Source organism: Chroicocephalus ridibundus, chromosome 4 (genome assembly GCF_963924245.1).
Source record: "Chroicocephalus ridibundus chromosome 4, bChrRid1.1, whole genome shotgun sequence".
Classification (NCBI taxonomy): Eukaryota; Metazoa; Chordata; class Aves; order Charadriiformes; family Laridae; genus Chroicocephalus; species Chroicocephalus ridibundus.
Genome location: NC_086287.1, coordinates 38820443 through 38842067, shown reverse-complemented (window position 1 = coordinate 38842067; position 21625 = coordinate 38820443). Strand labels below are relative to the sequence as shown.

The 21625-nt window shown below is 38.4% G+C and overlaps 2 protein-coding genes across 2 annotated transcripts in view; one reads left to right on the top strand and one right to left on the bottom strand.

The window, feature by feature from the left end:
• The first annotated feature begins 6998 nt into the window (after positions 1–6998).
• On the top strand, positions 6999–11534 carry LOC134514782 (fibrinogen-like protein 1-like protein). Its single transcript, XM_063333013.1, has 2 exons — positions 6999–7143; positions 10617–11534. The coding sequence occupies exons 1-2, from the start codon at positions 6999–7001 to the stop codon at positions 11315–11317; spliced, it is 846 nt and encodes a 281-aa protein (XP_063189083.1). The 3' UTR covers positions 11318–11534.
• A 3063-nt stretch (positions 11535–14597) lies between these two features.
• Positions 14598–21625, bottom strand: part of CHRM5 (cholinergic receptor muscarinic 5) — a 52726-nt gene continuing 45698 nt past the window's right edge. The window contains exon 2 of the mRNA XM_063334427.1: positions 14598–19967. Coding sequence (XP_063190497.1) covers positions 18314–19900 — 1587 coding nt within the window. The 5' untranslated portion in view covers positions 19901–19967 and the 3' untranslated portion in view covers positions 14598–18313. The remainder of the gene's footprint in view (positions 19968–21625) is intronic.

The following is a 21625-nucleotide window of genomic DNA, read 5'->3' as shown; positions in this document are numbered from 1 at the left end:
CTCTCCAACAGTTTTCACCTGCAATGACTCTATCTGGCAATTTCTGCCACCTTTGGAATAAAAAAGCCATTTACAAGATGTGTCCTATCATCCTTTTTTCCAAAGTTACCTGAGTAAGTTAAGTTTTTCATTATCACTAGTCCTATCTGTCGGCTAACCAAACAATTATTTTCCCATGTCTTCCATGATGATGGATTTGGATGTATTTTTCAAGTTGGGTCCTACTTCAGTGTTTTTGTTGAAAGTGAACCCTTTTCAATTCAGTTATGTTTCTACGCCTTTAGAATTTAGTCTATGGTTCAGCAAGAAGACATGAAGAATATGTTTTCAGTGTTTACTTCAGAACTTGGAATATTTTCATAAATAAATCTGAAAAAAAATTACTGAACATTTGAGAAGTCAAACGTTTCTAAGAGGGAAGTATTTGTTTTGTTTCATGTTCAGTCAAAAATATATACCTTGGTTCATTTCCCAAATAATGGTTCATATCACAAATAATGTATGTGTAAAAAGAGATTTAGAAGCTGTATTGAAAATAGTCTTATTTGCAATTTGTTTCAGCAGTTAATAACTGCTTTCGGCATTGTCAGACAAAACACATACTTAAGATGCCATTGCCAGCTCAGAAGTTCAAGAACAAGTGAAAACTGTTATGAACATTTTGTTACTGATCCTACACAAAGATACCAAAGCGCATTTAGCCAAGGTTGCAAAGCAATTCAAAGTCACTCAAAGTTGCAGAAGTAGTTCTATGGCCTGGTTTTGTTGTTTGTTTTTTGGTGTGGGGTTTTTTTTTCCCCAAAGCAATCGCTTGTGCTGTGCACCCATAAAACTTCTTTCAGGAAAGATACTCAGTGAGACCTTTTTTTATGTGTTTTGCCTTGTTAGTACTTTGTCTCTTGAGGTCCTTGGTATGCTGAACAAGATGATTGCCTGAAAGTTAGAATTTTTACATATTTCTGGCAACAATACAAAGCCATCAATCACTTACTTACCTCAAGCGTTTTGAAGACCCTGAGAAAGCAAATTGCTAGCCTGTGTCAAAGCCTTTCCCATAATGACAGGCCATCCCTGGGCATTGCAATCACGAAATTATAGTTTTCAATTCTTGGAGAAGGAAGGAGAAGGGTCAGCAGAACTGCCACCTTGGACTTCTGGAGGGCAGCTTTTGGCCTGCCTAGGAGCCTGGTTGAGACAGTCACTTGGGAGGCAGTTCTGAAGGGCAAAGGAGTCCAGGAAGGCTGGACATTCTTCAAGAAGGAAATCTTAAAGGTGCAAGAGCAGGCCATGCTCATGTGCTGAAAGACAAGCCAGAGGGGAAGAAGACTGGCCTGGCTGGACAGAGATCTTTGGCTGGAACTCAGGAAAAAATGAGTTTATGACTTCTGGAAGAAGGGACAGGGAACTCAGGAGGACTACAAGGATGTCGAGGTTATGCAGGGAGAAAATTAGAAGGGCCAAAGCCCAACTAGAACTTAATCTAGCTACCGCCGTAAAAGACAATAAAAAATGTTTCCATAAATACAACAACATGACATAAAACATACAACAACACAGCAACAAAAGGAGGCCTAAGGAGAATCTCTATGGGGCTGGATGGGATCCACTCAAAGGTACTGAAGGAGCTGTCAGATGTGCTCACCAAGCCACTTTCAATCATCTACATCTCCTTGGCAAACCAGGGAGATCCCAGTTGACTGGAGGTTAGCAAATGTGATGCCCATCCACAAGAAGGGCTGGAAGGAGGATCCAGGGAATTACAGGCCTGTCAGTCTGACCTCAGTGCCTGGGAAGCTGATCACTGGGATGCCATCACGCAGCACGTACAGGACAAGGCAATCAGGCCCAGTCAGCATGGGTTCATGAAAGGCAGTTCCTGCTTGACAAACCTAATCTCCTTCTATGACAAGGTGACCCACTTACTGGATGAGGGAAAGGCTGTGGATGTTGTTTACCTGGACTTTTTTAAGGCCTTTGACACTGTTTCCGACAGCATTCTCCTGGAGAAACTGGCTGCTCATGGCTTGGGTGGGCGTACACTTCGGTGAGTAAAAAACTGTCTGGATGGCTGGGCCCAAAGAGTTGTGAATGGAGTTAAATCCAGTTGGCGTCCAGTCATGAGTGGTGTTCCCCAGGGCTCGGTAGTGGGGCTGGTTCTATTTAATAACTTTATCAGTGATCTGGATAAGGGGATCAAGGGCACCCTCAGTAAGTTCGCAGATGACACCAAGGTGGATGGGAGTGTTGATCTGCTTGAGGGTAGGAAGGATCTGCAGAGGGATCTGGACAGGCTGGACCGATGGGCCGAGGTAAATGGTATGAGGTTCAACAAGGCCAAGTGCCAGGTCCTGCACTTGGGTCACAACAACCCCATGCAGCGCTACAGGCTTGGGGCAGAGAGGCTGGAGAGCTGCCCAGCGGAAAAGGACCTGGGGGTATTGGTCAACAGCCAGCTGAATATGAGCCAGCAGTGTGCCCAGGTGGGCAAGAAGGCCAACAGCATCCTGGCCTGTATCAGTAACAGTGTGGCCAGCAGGACTAGGGAAGTGATCGTCCCCCTGTACTGGGCACTGGTGAGGCCCCAGCTTGAGTACTGTGTCCAGTTTTGGGCCCCTCACTGCAAGAAAGACATTGAGGTGCTGGAGTGGGTCCAGAGAAGGGCAATGCAGCTGGTGAGGGGTCTGGAGAGCAAGTCTTATGAGGAGCGGCTGAGGGAGCTGGGGTTGTTCACCCTGGAGGAAAGGAGGCTGAGGGGAGACCTTATTGCTCTCTACAACTACCTGAAAGGAGGTTGTAGGGATGTGGGTGTTACTCTTCTCCCAAGTGATAAGTGATAGGACAAGAGGAAAAGGCCTGAAGTTGCGCCAGGGGAGGTTTAGGATGGATCTTAGGAAAAATTTCTTCACCAAAAGGGTTGTCAAGCATTGGAACAGGCTGCCCAGGGAAGTGGTTGAGTCCCATGGTTTAGTGGTGGACTTGGCAGTGCTAGGTTAAAGGTTGGACTTGATGACCTTAAAGGTCTTTTCCAACCTAAATGATTCTGTGATTCTGTATTTACTGTCACTTACTGACATCATTATCCAGGCTGCTACTTTGCCCTTGATAGAACTGATGGCTTCATTATATGGGTTAGATATGGATATCTTTCATATTCTTTACACAGACAATCTGATTAGTTGCAATACAGTAGCCAGGTGTCTTTGCAACTAACCTCAGAGCTTGATGAAGTAGTAAGTTGATCAATTTCAGACAAATTCTTCCTTTGCAAGGGTGTGCCGTGAGTTGTTAAAAGTTATAAAGAGACTTTTCACATAGGAGAGGCTGCACTGGAAAAATTCATATGAATGCTTGCCAGTTAAAGCTGGGCAGAATCGGAAGGATAATTAAAACCTCGGCACACTGTGAAGAAGGAAAATGCAGACACTGGGATAACAATAAGTCATTACAGAAATGCATTATTTTGAAATCTATGTACGACCAAACCATAACAATGTAAAGTATCCCTACCTTAAGATCATTATATAGTTTTCAGGGCTGAAAAATTATTCGCAAAATACTTGATCAAGAGCAGAGAGAGATGTCATCATTTTCATTGTTTGAATTTCAGAGTTTTCATCTGCAGAAACAGATGCTTTTCTGAGCATGAGTGAATTAACACTGTTGGCCTTTCTTCTCTCCTAATTAAACACTTCCCACTTCACTTCTGCTCTGCCAGCTCAGATGAAAGTTTGGAAATCAACAGAGAGAAGCAAACAGCAAGAAAGTAAAGAAAAATGGAAAGACGGGGAGGAGATAAACAGTGATGGTAAATGTAGGAATCAAAGGCACAAAACAAAGATGTAGCCCAATTTATATCAGGGTAACATGAGACCTATCAATAAATACCACTAACATGTATTTCTAGAGTGTATCAATATGGACAGAATGGAAAGGTACCTTCTCCTGCCCTTTCTTAGCATACTATTTCAGTAAGATCTGTACCTGTTCAAAGCACTTTTATTATTTCATAAGCTACAATACAGCATTTTCATGTCTTAGACAAGGTTTATAAAGCCTGGTACTAACCAGAAATTAGATATGTCAAACATAGAGATATCAGAAATTCCCTGAGCTGCATAACGCTAAAAGCGGAGAGAATGTGTTCTTACACATTTCCCTGTAGCTCTACTAATGAACAGTGTCAGGGAAAAGATACTGTTCTGACTCCCTGTGGTGACCCTCATGTATAATAAAGCATTGTTCGTGCTTTAAAAATGAAAAGAAATATCACTGAGCTTTAAACGTTACAAGTAAATCTGCCCTAAAACATTCATTATGTGTATTTGTTTAATTGTGCATGAAATACAAATCCTCACGTGTGCTTTCACTGAGGATGAATTATTGAAGAACAGAATTTGTGCATTCTACAAATCCTTAAGTAGAGCTTGCACAGCACTTAAATGCTCCACCAATTTTAATTTTGACTTGGTTTCAGAAACGGGTTGCAGGCTGGATCAAGGAGCACAAAACCTTACGTGTTGGCTCATCTTGAAAAGGGTAAATGCTAGATTAGACATCATCTAAAGGCCATGCATGTAGACAGTACAACTTTCAGATATATAGCAACAATTAATTCACCTGATTCATTACAGTTTTGACTTGAATTAATGTTAATTAACTCTTGTTAATCCAAATAAACTAAAATAGAAACCTGTTGACCAGCGTGTTCGGCTTCTGTTTTTTCCATGTTTATAGCTCCAAGAAACTGCTTCTCATTCATTCACATTAAAACATGAAGTAACAACGAGGTTTATGGTTGGTTTGTTCCTAATACTTAATAACCAAGTTGTCTCTATGCAAGTTTAAATGTGACTAGCAGTATAGCATCTAGTTAATTCACATATGCAAAATGACACAGTACACTTGAGCATCTGTCTGTGTGTATTTAAGCAACATAAGTAATTTTCTGAATTAAAACCACTTTGTGGTTCTCCATCACTGTGTCTGTTTATTAATCAAGGAAATTTAATTTACATACTGTGTTGTTTTAATCTTTGTACTTTATAATTCATACATACTTACTATGTCAGAACAAAGTCCACCGGAGTAAGAACACAGCGTGAAATAATGAAGATGCAATTTTGCTGCATTTGAGATAGCATGTTGGAGCTGATTATTTCACCTGGACTTACGTAGCAGGCAAAGTACAACTGTAAAGAACGAGCTTGTTCATTTGGGTGTGTTTTCCTTTGCCAAGCTTCACTTGAAAGAGGTAAGGTGCCTGCCTAGTGCTGTTTTCTTCAGTTGCTCTCTTAATAATTTATAATATCAAGTTCTATTCTGGAATTAAATGGATCTGTAAATGATTTCAATGTGTAAAAATAAGGGAAGAAAAAAGACTGACTCACTCAAAAATGCTAAAAGAAAAACAAAACAGCTAAAAAAATAACTCCAGATGCAAGTAGAGATTTCCTGAAGTTCAGTGTTGCTTGTGGGTTAGGTTTTTATTTTAAGTTATTTATAATATAATCATTTATAATAGCAACAATAATAGAAGCTTTCAGGAAACAGAATACATGACAGTGGGAAATGCAGGCACAGTAGAACCTGAATGCTTTAAGGGAAACCCTGTGCCAAATTTCATGGAATTAATCTTCCAGTTTATTATGATCCCAATGTCAAATAACCAGCTTTGCATAAAATAGCAAATTGTATGTTAACAGTAAATCAGAATTATTACCGAATAATTTTAGGTAAAGTAGAAAATTCTGTTTTGCTAGTTGTCTGTGTGGTAGGTATAAAATCAACTCTCAAACCAGAGCTTTATGACAATGATTTATTTTGGGCATTTTTTTAAAAATGTGCTGAATATTTTTTCACTCTGGAAAACTGTTTGCTGAATCTGCTGCTAAGTCATTAGATTTATAAGGAAGGGGGCTCTGTTGCAACATAAACCGCTGTGGAGAAGGGTACTGTCCTCTCCAGACTCTGTGCTGACACTAGCAGGAAATAAGCTCTGACCGAAGAGCCGCTTGCTGGATCTATTTTCTGCCTCCGTCAAAGCCACTGTGGAGAGCTCAGTCGTTTAAAAAAAGACAATAATAATAAAAAAGAATTTGGCTAGAGTCTAAATAAATGTGTCCTTTGAGAGTATGGGAAACGTTTGTCACCTTGACTCAGTCTAAGCTGTTGTTGATACAGAAATTCCTCTTCAGTCAGGCTGGGATTTGCCGAAGTGAGGACCCCAGGATTTAGTCCAGTAACAGCCTAAGCCTTCTTGCTATATTGGATGGAGGGGTACCAGATGTGTAACCCTAAAAGGAGGACAAAATGAGCCTCAAAACTGTTCTGATTCAGTATGTTGAATCCTTGTGGGTTTTGAAGAGGCTGAGGAAAAGTTCTTTTTGCTTGGCTTTTGAGCTTTTTCAAAAATAATCTGATTTAAACCTGTAACCTATTATTTAAAGCTGTAGATGGAAATTCATAAAAAACGTAGTCCAGGTGTGCTGAAGTGAGTTCTCCAGTGCATGGAAATATTCCCAGCACTCAGAAAGCCATGTCTTTAAGTACTGTTTGAACTACAGTCATCAGAGCCAGTATTACTGTTTCTGCCAGTTCAACCACTGCAATTTGGACTCAGGGAATTGGCAAAATTTAATTCTAATAAATATAAGATGTGCTTTTTCTTTTGTCATTACATTACTTTCTCTGTCTCTTTATGACACACAAAATTACATTATGTTTCATTGACCAGCATGGTACAGTGAGAGACATTCTGTGTCGCAGCACCGTGCTCTGTGTTAGAGGAATGACCAGTCAGGAACAGGGTGTGAGACATCAGGAAAAGGAGAGGCCCTTGAAAGATGGTAGAAGCCAGTTTGGCCACTATATTGAAGCTAGGTATTTCAATACCTTTCTCCTTCAGGACTTCCATACTAAAAGTCATGAATCTTTCCATTTTCAGTTCCGGTCTGTGTTACAGTTCTGTATTGCCGCAGGAGGACTGACTCGGAAGGAAGATGTTGATGAGCTCAGCGGGATTTATTCTGTTCTTGCTCTCTCACTGCACTGTGTCAGTGAGCACCACAGAGGTAGCAGTCTTGGCTAATGCCCACCTTCTCCCCCAAAGAGGCTATGAGAGACTGGGTAACACCAATGAAAAAGGTACTCATGAAGAAAGCAAGTGATTTGGATGCATGCTGTGTTTTTTACTTTATTGCTTTGCTATAGCATTTTCTGCCAATGCGTTTGAAAGTTAGCCCTGCAAAAATACTTTGCAATATGAACATGTCCTGCCCTGAAGTCCAGAATCTTTAAAAGCCTTGTTGCCCTCTAATTCAGGAGAAATTAATAGGTTTTTCGTAAAAAAATATTTTGTGACATTTGAAGACTTACTCTTAGGACAATCATATCTACATTACATTTAACACCTCAGTGCCTAAATCCCACCGGTACCTATAACTGAGGCATCCCTAGCTTGCAAGGCCCAGCTTGGTAGGTTTTCTAATACATTTACCAGAGTAGGTCCCACAGAAAATGTACACAAAAAGAATAGTGATATTGATTCATTTTCCTCCTCTGACTGATGGCACTTGAGGGTTTATAAAATTCATTTTCCAAGTGAATCCTGTAGCAGTCAGCCTAAATGATTTTCTCATTATCTGTCTATAGAAGTTGTTTCATTTTTCATGAATAATATTCACTGAGAAGGGCAAATACAAGTGTCACTGTGTATATCACTGGCTTGGATTTCACCATATAAATCACCTGAATAATCATTCTATAAAATCATGGGATCAGGTTTTGAGTCGGGCTATGTCTACCAGGTGAATGTTCTAACAACTGGGGTGCAGAGTCATGCACATGGTTCTGCTCTTTCAGGTTATTTAATTATGTCATACAGATAGTATTGAGATTTAAAGTATTCTATTCATGGCTGTAGATTCTATTAGGCAATGAAAGGCATAAAAGTAAGACCTTGGAAAGCCTATACACTCCTGTAAATGTGCCCTGAGTGGCTCAGAAATACCAATAAACTTCTGAATATCAAATATAAAAGACTATATTTAACACAATACTGACATGATGAATAATACTATTTAACAGGTTTAGTCCACCTGGACTTCTACAAAGCCTATGATAAAATACTTCATACAATATTAAATCAGAGAAGGTAGGGTTACATTATTATTTCAGTAGAGATTGAAAAGAAAATGGCTACGACTTGGGTAGAAAAGTAAACTATAAAGCCAAGGGGAGACTGGAAGTATTTACTTATAAGTGATCTTTTCAGTATTCTTAAGTATACTGATGCAAAAATAGGAATATGCTGATAAAATTTAATGATAACATGAAATAGAGAAATGTCAATACAAAGAATGAGAACATTACAGAAAAAAAATTACCAGATATTCTTAAGTAATACCCTTAGGATGAAAAATAAAGTACAAAATTCTAGGTTTTACTGCAAGGTGAGGATCTTACCAGTTAAAGAGATCCAAAGACCGAACTCTAGATGAAAGGAAAATAAGCAATAAAAAGGCAATCCAAGAATATATCAACAGAGATGTTTTTAATATGACTTGGGAAGAATCAGTGGCACTATATAAGGCCATCTGCAATATTGTGTGCAAATTTTACCCACATTCTAGGAGATTAATTTGCAGTGAAGAGGTGCAGAAAAAATGCTAAGACAATCAAGGAACAGAAGTTTTATCTTACACTAAATAATAAAAGAGGTTATTTATCCTAACAGAATTTACCCTAACAAAACAAACGCTGATTAAACGTATAGTTGTCTTCATGGTGCATCGGGGCTTGTTACCCAAGAAGCAGCACTATTTAACTAAAGGAAAACATGACAAAAGAAAGAAAAAGATGTTCAGTGGACATTAACAAAATTAGATTGGAAACCAGATGAGTATTTCTAACAGAGTAGTGACAGTTATTGAATTCTATAGTGCTTTCCCGTTGGAAGAGAAGAAATTTAATAATTCTATTCAGAAGACTGCATGATATAATTCCCTACAGGACAAGTAGCAGATAAAATAGTCATGGTCCCTTTCTCTTTCCAGAAGGCTGGGAAGCTGGGGGCTTCAGTGTACTTTTGATCTGTTGATCAAGAGACCATAGAATGAGACTGACTCTTTTCAGACTCTGTTTTCTGTTCAGGAAAAGAAAAACAATGCGTTCAGTAAAATGATCAGCAGGGGCTCTCTGGTCAGTGGTTTGGGCAAAGAAGAGGTTTTTTTCTGAGGTTTTATTTTAAGTTTTTATCTTTGGAAATGTTTTTCCTTAGGTTCTTTTTTGCAAATTTTTGAAAAAAGAAAAAAAGATAGAACATCTTGCCATGCTTTTCCTGAATTATCCCAGTTTCCCAGAAGGAAAAACTAAGTTATAAATGCAGTATCTAAAGTCCTATCGGTCATTGTCAGGACAGAAAATAGGATTTCATAGGTCTGAAGAATTGTCAGTTTACATCATGGGTGGTCTGTAGGAATTTTTCTTACAGAGATATTAAAATTGTCAAGTTTTAGTTAAATATAGATTACAAATATTCCATAGTATAATGACATGTCTTTCAACTCTATGGAGAAGTGAGTTATTTCAATTCAGAAACACGTTTCTGAGTAATGGAACAGACATTGAATAACACCCTTCTCTACAAAGGGAATTCTCTATATATGAATTCATACATACATAAATTTATATTTAAATAAATTATATTCTGGCTCTTAGAAGTCTCAAAGTCAATTGAAAAAAGCAGACTATTGTGCCTTAGTCTCAGAGATGCTTGATACTACGCTACAGCAAGAAGTTACCTTATAAGTAACTTACATTTAAAAAACACAGTGTGTATATATACATATATATATTTCAGCCCAATAGAGGGCATCATCCCAAGCCTTATATGCCATTTTTATCACCTTCTGAGTCTACTGGATAAGCAATAAAGTGGAAAAGCACTTTCGCCTGTTTTCCTGATATTGGTGTTCAGCACTGCACAGCACTGTAGTTATACCTGCAAATCAGTGGTAAGATTTAGCCTGGAGTTTGAGTGACAAGAACTGTTCCTAAAAAAATCCTCAGATGTTTGTAAGTTTTGTATTAGCAAGAAACGTGCTTTAATATCCCCCTTTTATCAATGAACACATGGCATACATATTGGAATTTAATGCAGGGATGTTACAAGTGCCTGAAGAATAAATTGGTTAAACAGAAATTAGATTTATTTGTTGAGGATAAGGCTAGCTCTAGTAATTGCACACAATGGCCCAAGACATGGCACAGGGAATTGCAAACTTGCTGACTAGTCAAACTGGAAGAATACAGGAGGAAAAGGAATGGTCTTTACATAACTTTTGGCTTTTCAACCATATTTCTGTCACAAATGGAAAATCACACTTCTGTTGTATGACAGGGTAACAAACCCTTTTTTGAACTTCTGAACATTTCCTGCATATTCTGCCCTGAAATCTTCCCCCTTTAGCTAAGCAGGTGCCCACCAGCTGAGATGAAGGCAGAGTCAGCTTCCAGTCAGAAGGCAATCACTCACTCACTCTAAAGGACAGAGTTCAATAAATAAAATGTACTATTTGAACAGAAATTTACTTTTAAACTTTTTTTTTCCTACTCAGACTATCCAAGGGATTGTTTTGAGATATTTCAGCGCTCCAAAGGAAATTCCAGGGATGGTCTTTACATCATCCAACCAAAGGAGGACCCAATTGTTGTCTCTTGTAACATGCAGGATGGTGGCTGGACAGTAATCCAGCACATTACTGCCAATAGTACTGTTGACTTTGATAGGACCTGGCAGGATTACAAATACGGATTTGGCTCCGTTCATGACAACCACTGGTTAGGAAATGAATATATGCACCAGTTAACTAGCAGCTCCGTGAAATATATGCTTGGAGTTAAACTTGTAAACCTAAACGCTGAAATCAAATGGGGACAGTACGAACCATTCCTTATTGAAGATGAAGAGTCTCAATACCGAATCAGGGTTGGTCTATACAAAGGCAACGCCACTGATGCTCTGACCTTGGACACGGAAGCTTATCTCCATGACAACCAGAAGTTCACCACCAAGGACAGAGACAACGACAATTACTTTCAGAATTGTGCTAAATTGGAACTCAGTGGAACTCCTGGAGGAGGCTGGTGGTATGATGCGTGTGCTGGAGCAAATCTAAACCGTAGGAACGTGATATACTGGCAAAAGGACTGCAACAGGCAACGTCTGTGCAAGTTTGCATGGATGATGATCAAACCCATTGACCACAGTGTATCATATCCAACCAAGTCCTGTCCATGTCAGAAAGTTGAACTCTAGATAAGCCACGTTACTTTGAAGGGAACATGGATTCTTTGTCTAGTGACTGAAGTGAACTCACACTGACTGAATAACTGCACTAAGTAATCATGACTGAAAATTTAATTTGGGCCTCTGCAAGAGCTTTATGATAGCATATTGTCCAGGACTGGACCGGGACATAGACATCTACCAACCACACAAGTGAGAAGTCACTGTCAGAAACTAAGGCCTCTACCAGAAGATTTAAATAACTAATTTTATAGTATTTTAGCCAAAAGAGCAGTCAGGTATGAAATCCAGGATATGATATCTTGTATGAGATATACATGAATACACATGCATTTCAGAAGGTTTTGCTCCAGTATGAATGTTCACAGTTGATCTCCTACAATTGCACGCCTTCACATATCATGCAGGAAGGAAATTTTTAGCAAAGTACCTATATTTACAAAATGCATTTTGGAGAGTATTGTATACTGTAGGGCAGCATCAGGCCTTTCCTTTTTACCTTTAGTGAAAGGTATTCTAATATATAAAATTGAAATTAGACTCATCTCCCATGGCTTTTTTTCCCCTTCACTGACTCTTCTATTTATCTCTACTTTTTAATCATCCCATACACAATGAAGTACTCAGCACAGGCTTTCCTTTCCTTCTGTCTTTTTAGAGCACCCAGAGCTAATGGGATCATCAGTTTTCCCATTTAAAGCTACTAATCCAAAGCTTTCAACTCCTCTGAATTTTTCTCCTGAGAAACTCAGTGAACACATTTTTTAAAAAGATCAAAATGATTTCACAATTGTTTACTTTTTGCTCCATTTTTTTTCTGAATATGAGTTCACTTTGTTTACCATGTTTTGACTGTTGCTTCTCCCTGTTCCACAATGTGGCTTCAGCTTTCTCTGTTTTTTTTAATACAACTGTGAGAAAAAAAGTGCGTTGGCTTTATTTCACATTTGCTGTCTTCAATCATTTTGGCACTCAACCCTGACACTATTTAAAGTGTCTTTTTTTCTAGTTATAAAATAAAGAGAAAATAATTAAATTTCATTATAAATTCATCTGTTTTAAAATCATAAATAAAAGGATTTCAGCTTTGGTAACCTTGAAGACCTTGATTTCTTTTACAGCTGTTACTTCACACGTCTATGTCATTGGAATAACTGTATGACAACTGAAGAGTTTTCATTGTTGCATTATACAAAATTTCAGGATAATAATTAGAATATCTTGTATTTTTTCTTAGATATTTCAATTACAGAAACTCAACCAAAAGATACTGGCAAACTCCTGCTTTTTAATTTAGAAATGGAGATCTCATAATTTCAATGAAAATTACTTCACAGAAAATAAATTGTATTGTGTTTTGAGAAGACCAAGATTGCCAGGATTACTTAAGAAGAGACATTAATTAGGAAGTGGAAAAGCCAAGAAAACAATTTTTATTTTTTAGAATGCACTGTAACATTTTCAGAATGTTATACAGATATGTTATGTGGGTGAGGCTAATACAGTATTTACGTCTATTTTTCAGCATCTGATTTTTTTTTCCCCCTGAAATTGTGTTCAAAGACAGAAGTATGATGGGGAAAAAATGGACAGTAGCCGAATTGAGTTTACGTCATTGAGTCAATTTAATGTGGGTTCTGCTGTAACTCTATCAGGATGCTTTCAAAGTTGCAATGAGGATACAAGAACATCACCCGAGTGCTGCCTGTCTCCCATAGTTACTTGAATTCCTGGCTATGTAGACAGATTCTCACGCATCTTCCAAAAATGTGTTTTGAATACTCGACATGGAATGACACAATTGAAAGCCAGCAGGCTGCATCTGATCCTCAAAGGCAAGTAACCTGCTCTGCAGCCCACCCTTGGCCTCTTTTGGAGGGTTGTGGAGGAAAGGACTGTGCAAATAAGCTGTATGAATGACTTGGGCACCAGCAGCTCAAATCCAGCTGCCCAGGTTTGGAGGCACTCTCTGGTATTAGCTGGCACCCTACAAACTTATGCTGACATTGAAATTCCAGTATGGGTATTAGATTAAATTGTATCAATAACTCATAACAAGAAGTCTCCAAGCAAAAACAGACTAATTCAGTTCAAGCAAAGACATTTAATAGAAGTCAGGGACTGAGGTATGTCCCACACTTCTAAACAAAGCACGGATGGAAATGACTACCAGAGATGGATTTGGGACTAAGTAGTGTATGGAAATATATAAGAATATTCCAATACACCCACCAGCACTTCTTTCTAGAGCTCTTAAAGAGAAGGACATGGAGCCTTAAAAAGGGGACTAAATTCTACTTTGTAATTCCTTAGCAAAAGGCTGTTTTAACTGAATAGATTTTTTTCTCCATCCTGAATCTTAATGACCAGATACCCAGAACAATGCTGAGAGCAGCTGCCTGTCAACACTGAATCAGCAAAATCACAGTCTGAAACATGAGGGTTCCTATTCTGTCTGCGCCTATTTTCTTTTCCCTATTACATTTCTCCTATCCTCTCTCTTAGCCTTTCCTAATTATACTGCCACCTGCACATACTTGAAGAACGGAGGTGGGCACTCCCAAGAATATCTGATGGAAAAAAAATTATTTGGTCAAATAAATATCCCACCAAAATGAGGAAGCATGACAAGGTCTAGAGCAACAGGTATATGGCTGATTTCCGCCTCAAAGCACCCCTGAATGGGAGGGTTTTTTTGAAAAAAAACCCAACCTTCTGTAATATCAAAGAGGCATAAGCAGTATGGAGGTTTTTGGGCAGAGTCCCTTCTAACACAGAAGCACCTAGATGTCAAAGCAAATGGTAACTCCAGCTTAATTGTTATGTACAATTGAGGAAACGTGCATTTGCTTCTCACTACGCCCAAGTGATTCCTTCATATTATTTCTGTCTCTATAGAAAGCAAAGAAAATTAATTTCAGAGGAATGTTACACCATTCCATTTGTTTGTTTGTTTTCCTACAGCAAAGAATCTAGAGAAGGCAGAAGTATGTACATCCCCTAAAAATTACAGAGTAAAAGAAGCATCCAAAAATTCTCCTTCAGCATGAAGATTTTGGGAATCTCACTATGAAGGGGTGATTTGGAAACTGTGTTTCCAACCACAAGTGAGGAAGCATCTTACAAAATTCTATTTAAAATCCAGAATCTGAAAATTCCGCAGGTATTCAATTAATTTTCAAACTGGTTATCCAGTTTCATAACAAATGCATTCTATGAGAAAGCAGCATCTTCCAGATTGATACCAGATTCTTTAATTTTTGTAATGACTTCTCATTTAAATTTTACATACTTACCACATCCCAGTGACATTTTTATTCCTTCAGGTATGTGACTATCCTTTGTTACATTTGCATGAGGATTTATCAGTTAAGTTAGTTTGACATGTTCAGGTCATCTCTCAAATATGACAAGGAGGCAATGTCAAAGACTTCAGAGAAAAGCCCTATGTGGGAAATAGAATTATAGAATGATCAGAATAATTAAATTAGAGATGGGGACTCAGCTCTAAAACTGGGACAATATCTAAAGGGTGATAAGGAAGTACAATTTAGGATTTTGCCTTGAAGTGCATCACTGTCTCTGAATCTAAACTCCTCAAATCCATATATCCCAGAGCAGGTCTCATTATGGGTACAACAGAGATGAGGAACAAAAATCCGCATATAAAAATAACTTTCAACAGTTAATAGCAGTTACTAATTGACATGCATAGTTGAGTAAGATAAGCATGATTAGCAATTGAATTATACAATTAATGGCAAAATATGCTCTATCATGTTTTACAGATTCTTACAGTATTTTCTCTATAATCCCTTTGATTTCGTCCTTCCTCAATTCAACAGGATTTTTCTACAAAGGAAATACCTGCATTTATGTTCTATCTTGACTTTCCGTCCTTGGCAAAGCTCTTCGCTCTGTGCTAAGTAGTCACAGAAAATGCACAACTGTAACTGCAAACATAAATTACATTTACATAAAATGAATGTTACTTGATAATTTACAGGGATCTGGAATATATAGGGAGGCTGGCATGTATGAAAAGGGAGAGACAAAAACAATACCCCCAGTTTGTGGAAAAATTCAATATTCAAAAATATTAAAGTATGCTGTGTCTCTGAAAAGCTTAGTTAGGGATGTATATTTATGCATCTATATTGATAATACAGACATACATATCTATATATATGTATGTGTATGTAATTATGTATAAATAACATGTAATTTTACAAAAAAAGATCTTTCCACAAGTCCATGACTGAGACCATAACCAATTATAGGATCAGTAAAAGGTTCATTAAAAGGACAGAAATACAGATAAGAAGATTGTTTTACACTGTAAAAGTCCCACAGCACTTTTCAAATGAACAAAATATAATTTGAAAACAAAATGTAATTAAGCACTAATTGATTCTCTGATGAGGATCGCGTTTTTCTTTTTGCAATTTTGATATTTTTTTAAGAATAAACATTCTACTTAACAATAAAGCCAACACAGACCACTTTATATAATTCTAGGTATTTACAATGTACCCATGTCTGGCCACGTAACGTCTCACACGGTGAAGTGCTAGCAGCATAGGTTGAGCACATATTTCACAATTACACTGAACCAACATTGTTGCATCCATCACCGTGTATTCTAATACATTTACTGAGCACAGAGTCCATAAACATTTACAGAACGCTCTAGTTCAACAGAAGCCAAAACCAACAAAAAATGTCCCATTTAATTTCAGTAGAAGCCAATGCTTTACTTTAGCAACAACACTGCAGCTAGCAGGAACTGTTACTACCTCATAAATTTTGCCTTTAACTACAGCTTGTGCCACAGAGGGACACGTTCATTTGCTAAAAATCAAACACAGTTTACTGAATGCCTGATCCAATGTAATATAAAATAAACCCACTATAATAACCAACTTGTACATAGTTACTGTACACAAGAAAAGCTCTGGATAGTGACAGAGGAAAGTTGATGAAAGGGTCTTTATAAAGACCCATACTTTCCTTTAATAAGCAATCATATGCTAATGTGCAAAAAATAATAGGCACAGTATGGTATGTTACAAAATCAATTGTGAATTTACAGAACATATTTTTACATTACTACAGTGCTAATCTTTCACTGACACAATTCTACCCTCTGGAGATTGGGGATAAAAATATTAATTACTTGTCCTGTGGCTGTTGACGTGGAGGAATTATGTATTTGTAGGGAAACATTTTGATGGTATGATAATTTAATAAATTATATGAACAATTTCACTGAGAGCAATGGTACATTCAGGATGACTAATACAATCCCTGAAATGTGCAACTGGGTCATGTCACCACTGCAATGTCCCACTAGCACATCTAAGTAGATATAATATGAAGATTGGCCCAAATTAATGTTCCAGAGTATCTCACCCTGAATTTTGATAGAAAGGCTAGAGCTGAATCTGAACTTTGTGTACATGGAGATCTTCCTCATTTACTCATAAACATTTGTTTACTTTAGGACTTGACTCTTTATGACTCCTGTCGCCGTTAACTTTGTTTTCTTTTGACCTTTTCTGAGGCTTCACGTTTGTTCCCACCACAAGGAAACAGGTCACCAGCTCTGTTCCAATGGCCGCCTGCTGAAGGCAGACCCTTCGCTTTACACATTCAGTCAAGCTCACAGGGTTCCTGCAACACAGACATCAGGCAGACATGCAGTTCACCCCTGCCACAGAAACGTCCTCACCACATACCCAAAGCCCTGGGAAACTGCAAGTAGTGGCCAGAGTCTCAGCTCATTGTACCTAGGCCAGTACAGCCCAGTCCCAGAAGCCACAGCTGTCAGAGGAGTTGACTCCAGCCCCCAGTACTGTAGCAGATATGGTTCTGCTGGACTAGAAGATAGTGACTGGAGAGAAACTGTATTTCCAAACACCTAATGTTGATTAGCGTTTGTAAAGCTATTTAAAGCTAAAAAGCAGTATGAAAGTGCAAAGTTTCCTTAATAGCTTTAAAAATCTTTCTTCTTTCAGAAAGGCCAATTCTGTCACTGTTTTAAATAATTTCATAACATATAGGTAAATGCACAGGGCATCAATACATATTTTTCTCTTGTTCTGGATCATTCCATCATTAATGGAAACTTTTGGGGCAAGGGGAAGCACAACAGAGGAGATGACTGGAAAAGAAAGATTTTCCTTATGTGGTAAAGTAGATAGACTATGTCCATTATGCTTTACAGTCAGTTCTGATTTGCACCATTGTCACTATAGCACACAGAAGCATTGAAAAATGGAGAAATTCAGAGGTACCTGCTCATTATCACCATTTTTTACAGATGACAGTGATTTTCATGATGGAACTGAGATTAGGACTGGCTTCTTCATAGACAAAATACATTACCTATTTCCTCCACTGTGAGCCCTTCCTATGTCTCCAGAAAAGTCATCCTTAAAGTGGAAATTTTCTCAGTATTACATTCTCCTATAATACGAGTGTTCATTTGAAGTATAATGAATCTCCCTAAACATATATTATTGGGTGCAACATTTACCCCTTTAAATAGTCCTTGTTTCATTCCAACAGCAGGTGGAAAAGTCTCAAAACAGAAGTAGTACAAGCTCCATTGCCTGGTACCTTGAAAACGAAATAGACAATACACTAGAAAGGAAGAAAGGACCTATAGGAAGAAACAGGGAGACAGACTGGATGACCTGACCTGATGACCATCCCACTCTAATTTCCAGTAGTTTATAATTTCCTCTACACTTTCTCATGCTGAAAGGACAGAAGACCCCAAACAATAACTTTAGCACAGACCTACTGCAAAATCACGAACATCCCGTGCTGCTCACAGCAGCCACTGACTTCTTTATCCCAAGCACACTACTTTCATGCAAAATTTTACTTTTCTGCAGATTTTTTTAACCCCTAGACATATAAAGCAAGAGACAGCATTACAGTCAGTTTACTAGGATACATCAATATCTATTTTGCCTCTTATCCCTTATATAAGAGCAATTATGGCAGTCTGGTATTGCCCTGCCAGTATAGTTTTTCCTCCACTTTTTTCTTTTTCCACTGGCAGAAAAGCAGCATCTTAAAAGTTTTCCTGAAAGTTTTGTTACAGAGGGCGTAACACATGGGGTTAACAGTGCTGTTCACATAGCAAAGCCAATATCCAAGGTGCCACAGTGTCAGGGGAATGCAGTCAGAGCAGAATGTGGAGATCAAAACCATGATATTGTAGGGAGTCCATGTGATGATAAAAGCCAAAAGAATGGCACTTAATGTCTGTGCTGCTTTGCGTTCCTTTATAAGAACCATCCGTTTCCTTTTGGTGATTTGGTTATTTATATTTGGATCCATGCTTTTGATGGAAGGATCCTTTGACAGAGCAGCAGAACAAGGAGTTATTTTTACTTTACGGCAACCATTGTTGGCTTCCTGGCTGCCATCAGCCTTAACCACCAACCGGAATTTATAGGCCACACATTTTTTACTTTTTTGTACATGGCCTTTGGCAGGTGACAAAAAATATTTCTGGTTCTCAAAATCATTTTCTTCAGGTTGGTCTTTGACAACAACATCCGTACTGTCATTAAACTCTTCTGCCTTACCTTTAGATGGACTTTTGTAAGTTACTTGGAAAACGGAATCAGCGGCAAGTTTATCCTCCTCTTCTGAAGATGCATAGCTGCTGCAGGTGGTTAACTGGTCAGCCTTAGCCCAGTCGTTACAAGTACTCGCTGCCTGAGAGGCTTTCACCGTAGCTGATGTACTTCGACTAGATGAAGACCAGGAAGCTTGACACCTCTCTCTTTTGACTATGTTTTGCTGCTTGCAACTGAAGCAAGACTTCAGGAAAGTTTTCTGAGGCTTTATCATCTCAAATTCTGCCACAGACTCTGAACCCTGCAGTTCAGCAAGGTCCTTGGTACGTTTTTCCGTCTCTTTATAGATGCGGCAATACAGGATGGTCATCACGGACACTGGAATGTAAAAAGCAGCAATTGCAGTACCAAAGGTGATAATGGGCTCATATAAAAACTGTATCTGGCACTCTTCAGGTGGTACTGTTCGTTCGCCCACAAAATACTGCCAGCACAAGATTACGGGTGCCCACAACACGAAGGAAATCAGCCAGGCCAGACCAATCATGATGCCAGCTCTTTTGGGCGTGCGCTTGGCCCTGTAAGTTAAAGGCCTTGTGATGGAAAAATATCTGTCAAAACTGATGACTAGGAGGTTCATTACTGAGGCGTTGCTAGCTACATAGTCCAGTGCTAGCCACAGGTCGCAGGCAAGGCTTCCAAGAGACCAGTGGCCTATGAGTATGTAAGATGTATAAAGGTTCATAGAAAATATTCCAATGATGAGATCCGCACAGGCGAGACTGAGCAAGTAATAATTGTTGACAGTTTTGAGCTGGCTGTTAACCTTGAAGGATATCATTACAAGAATATTTCCCACTATGGTTATTAAGCTTACAATTGCTGTTACAGTAGCAATAGTAATGACTTCCAGGAGGCTATGCCCTTCTAACTGCTTATGGTTGATGGATGAACTGTTTACAACAGTAGAATTGCTGAATAAATTTACTTCCATTCTTCTTCTTGGTGTATTATCATCAGGATCTTGCTTTCTGTACTCGAAAATATCCTTTTGGAGACAGCTGTAGAAATCAAAGGAAAAAACAGAAAAAAAGGCAGCTCATTAAGTAGCACAGACTTCCATTAGAGTTAGCATCTATCAAATTATTTGTGCTTGCTTTTTGCATTTTGACTATTGCTTCTACCACTGTGAATATAACTAAAACACACAAATGTACATTCTAGGACACCGTACTCTGGTATCTTAGGACATTTTTAAATGCAATCAAAACAACTATTGTTTCTTAAGTCATTCAATCATGCCAGCTTTTATATTTTGAATACTTTAGGATACACTTCTTAAAGACAGACATTTAAAATTTTGCAGTGCAATAAGACAGTGAGTCACTGTTTCCTACAGTACTATGTAGAAGACATGTTGAGATTTCAGAAATTATCTTTGGGAAAATTTGAAGAAGTCACCAACAAGAAAAAGAGAGTAAAAGGAAACTGAAGATGCATGGGGAGTTAGGAACCACGCTGATATGGTGGCGGTGGGAAACAATTAGGTGTTAGAAGTGCTTGGGGCAATTGAGGGGGAATCTTTGAGTTAAGGAAGCAGGCAAGGCCAAGAAGATGTTTTTGGAAAAATACATTAGGCAGGAAAGACTTTTCTCTATTGGGAGATCTTGGGACAGAGATCCTATAGACTGGATGAGGTGTGGAAGTGCAGTTTGGGTAGTTTGGGCGAGTGAATCAGCAATGGATTACCACAGTGAGAAACAATGCAACAAAACCAATTAATACTTGCATAAGCAGCGAAAGGTGGAAATGGCACCACTGTCACTCTATTAACGCATACATGCCTCTGACGTCCATCCCTTCCTACGTTCTTCACTGCTGTTTTCTTGTCCCAGTGAATGCATGCCTGAATTAGGCAATTTGGTTCTTTCACAGGTACCTGCTATTTTTTGAGTCATTCCATCACAACAGATGATGCTAATCACTTGTTCAATGCTTAATCTTGCTAGACTGTATAATTTTGGAATAGTCAAATAGTAGTTATTTTTTTTAAGTCAGAAATTAAGGATAAATTATCCTTTTGTTTATTGGGCATCTAGCCAGTACAAAACCAGTAAGATGATCCCTTTTTTCAAAGCAGACACAGGTTGAGATAAAATTATCACATAAATCACCTATTACAGTCTAACTCTAAGTCTTTAGGATTCTCTCAGCATCAGATCTCTATTACATGGCACTCCCCATTCATCCACACCACTTCTTTCATACTAACTCTCAGAACATTATTTTCTTTGGTCTTGGCAAGCTTTCAAAGCCTATCACTTTCCCACATGTTGTCATCTATGTCTTGTACCAAGCAATTAGGTCCTGCCTCTCATCAGCTGAATACACTGGTATTTTATACCCACTTGTTGAATTTTCAGATAAGCATCTTATTTTCTTTAATTGTCCTTTTATTTTCTGTCATTGTTTCCTTTACTTTTGTCCCAGGTGTCCTAAATATCCACAGAAGTCTATCAACTTTCTTCTTCAAACCCTCCCTAATGATTATCTCTTGTTGTGATGACATTCGATAATGGTTAAGTTTCCTGGTGTACTGAGACCACTGTCTATCATACTATCCAAAATGGTTCTCCTCCATCTGTGTGTGTCTGTCATCTCCTATCTTATATTTAGATGTTTGTACATCTATATTCCATTTATACACAACATATATCGA

Bases quoted from the DNA above. Each gene is read 5' to 3' on its own strand.
- LOC134514782 (XM_063333013.1), top strand. From the start codon at position 6,999: ATGTTGATGAGCTCAGCGGGATTTATTCTGTTCTTGCTCTCTCACTGC. The intron at 7,144-10,616 runs GTACTCATGAAG...TTTCCTACTCAG, and splicing joins GGGTAACACCAATGAAAAAG to ACTATCCAAGGGATTGTTTT.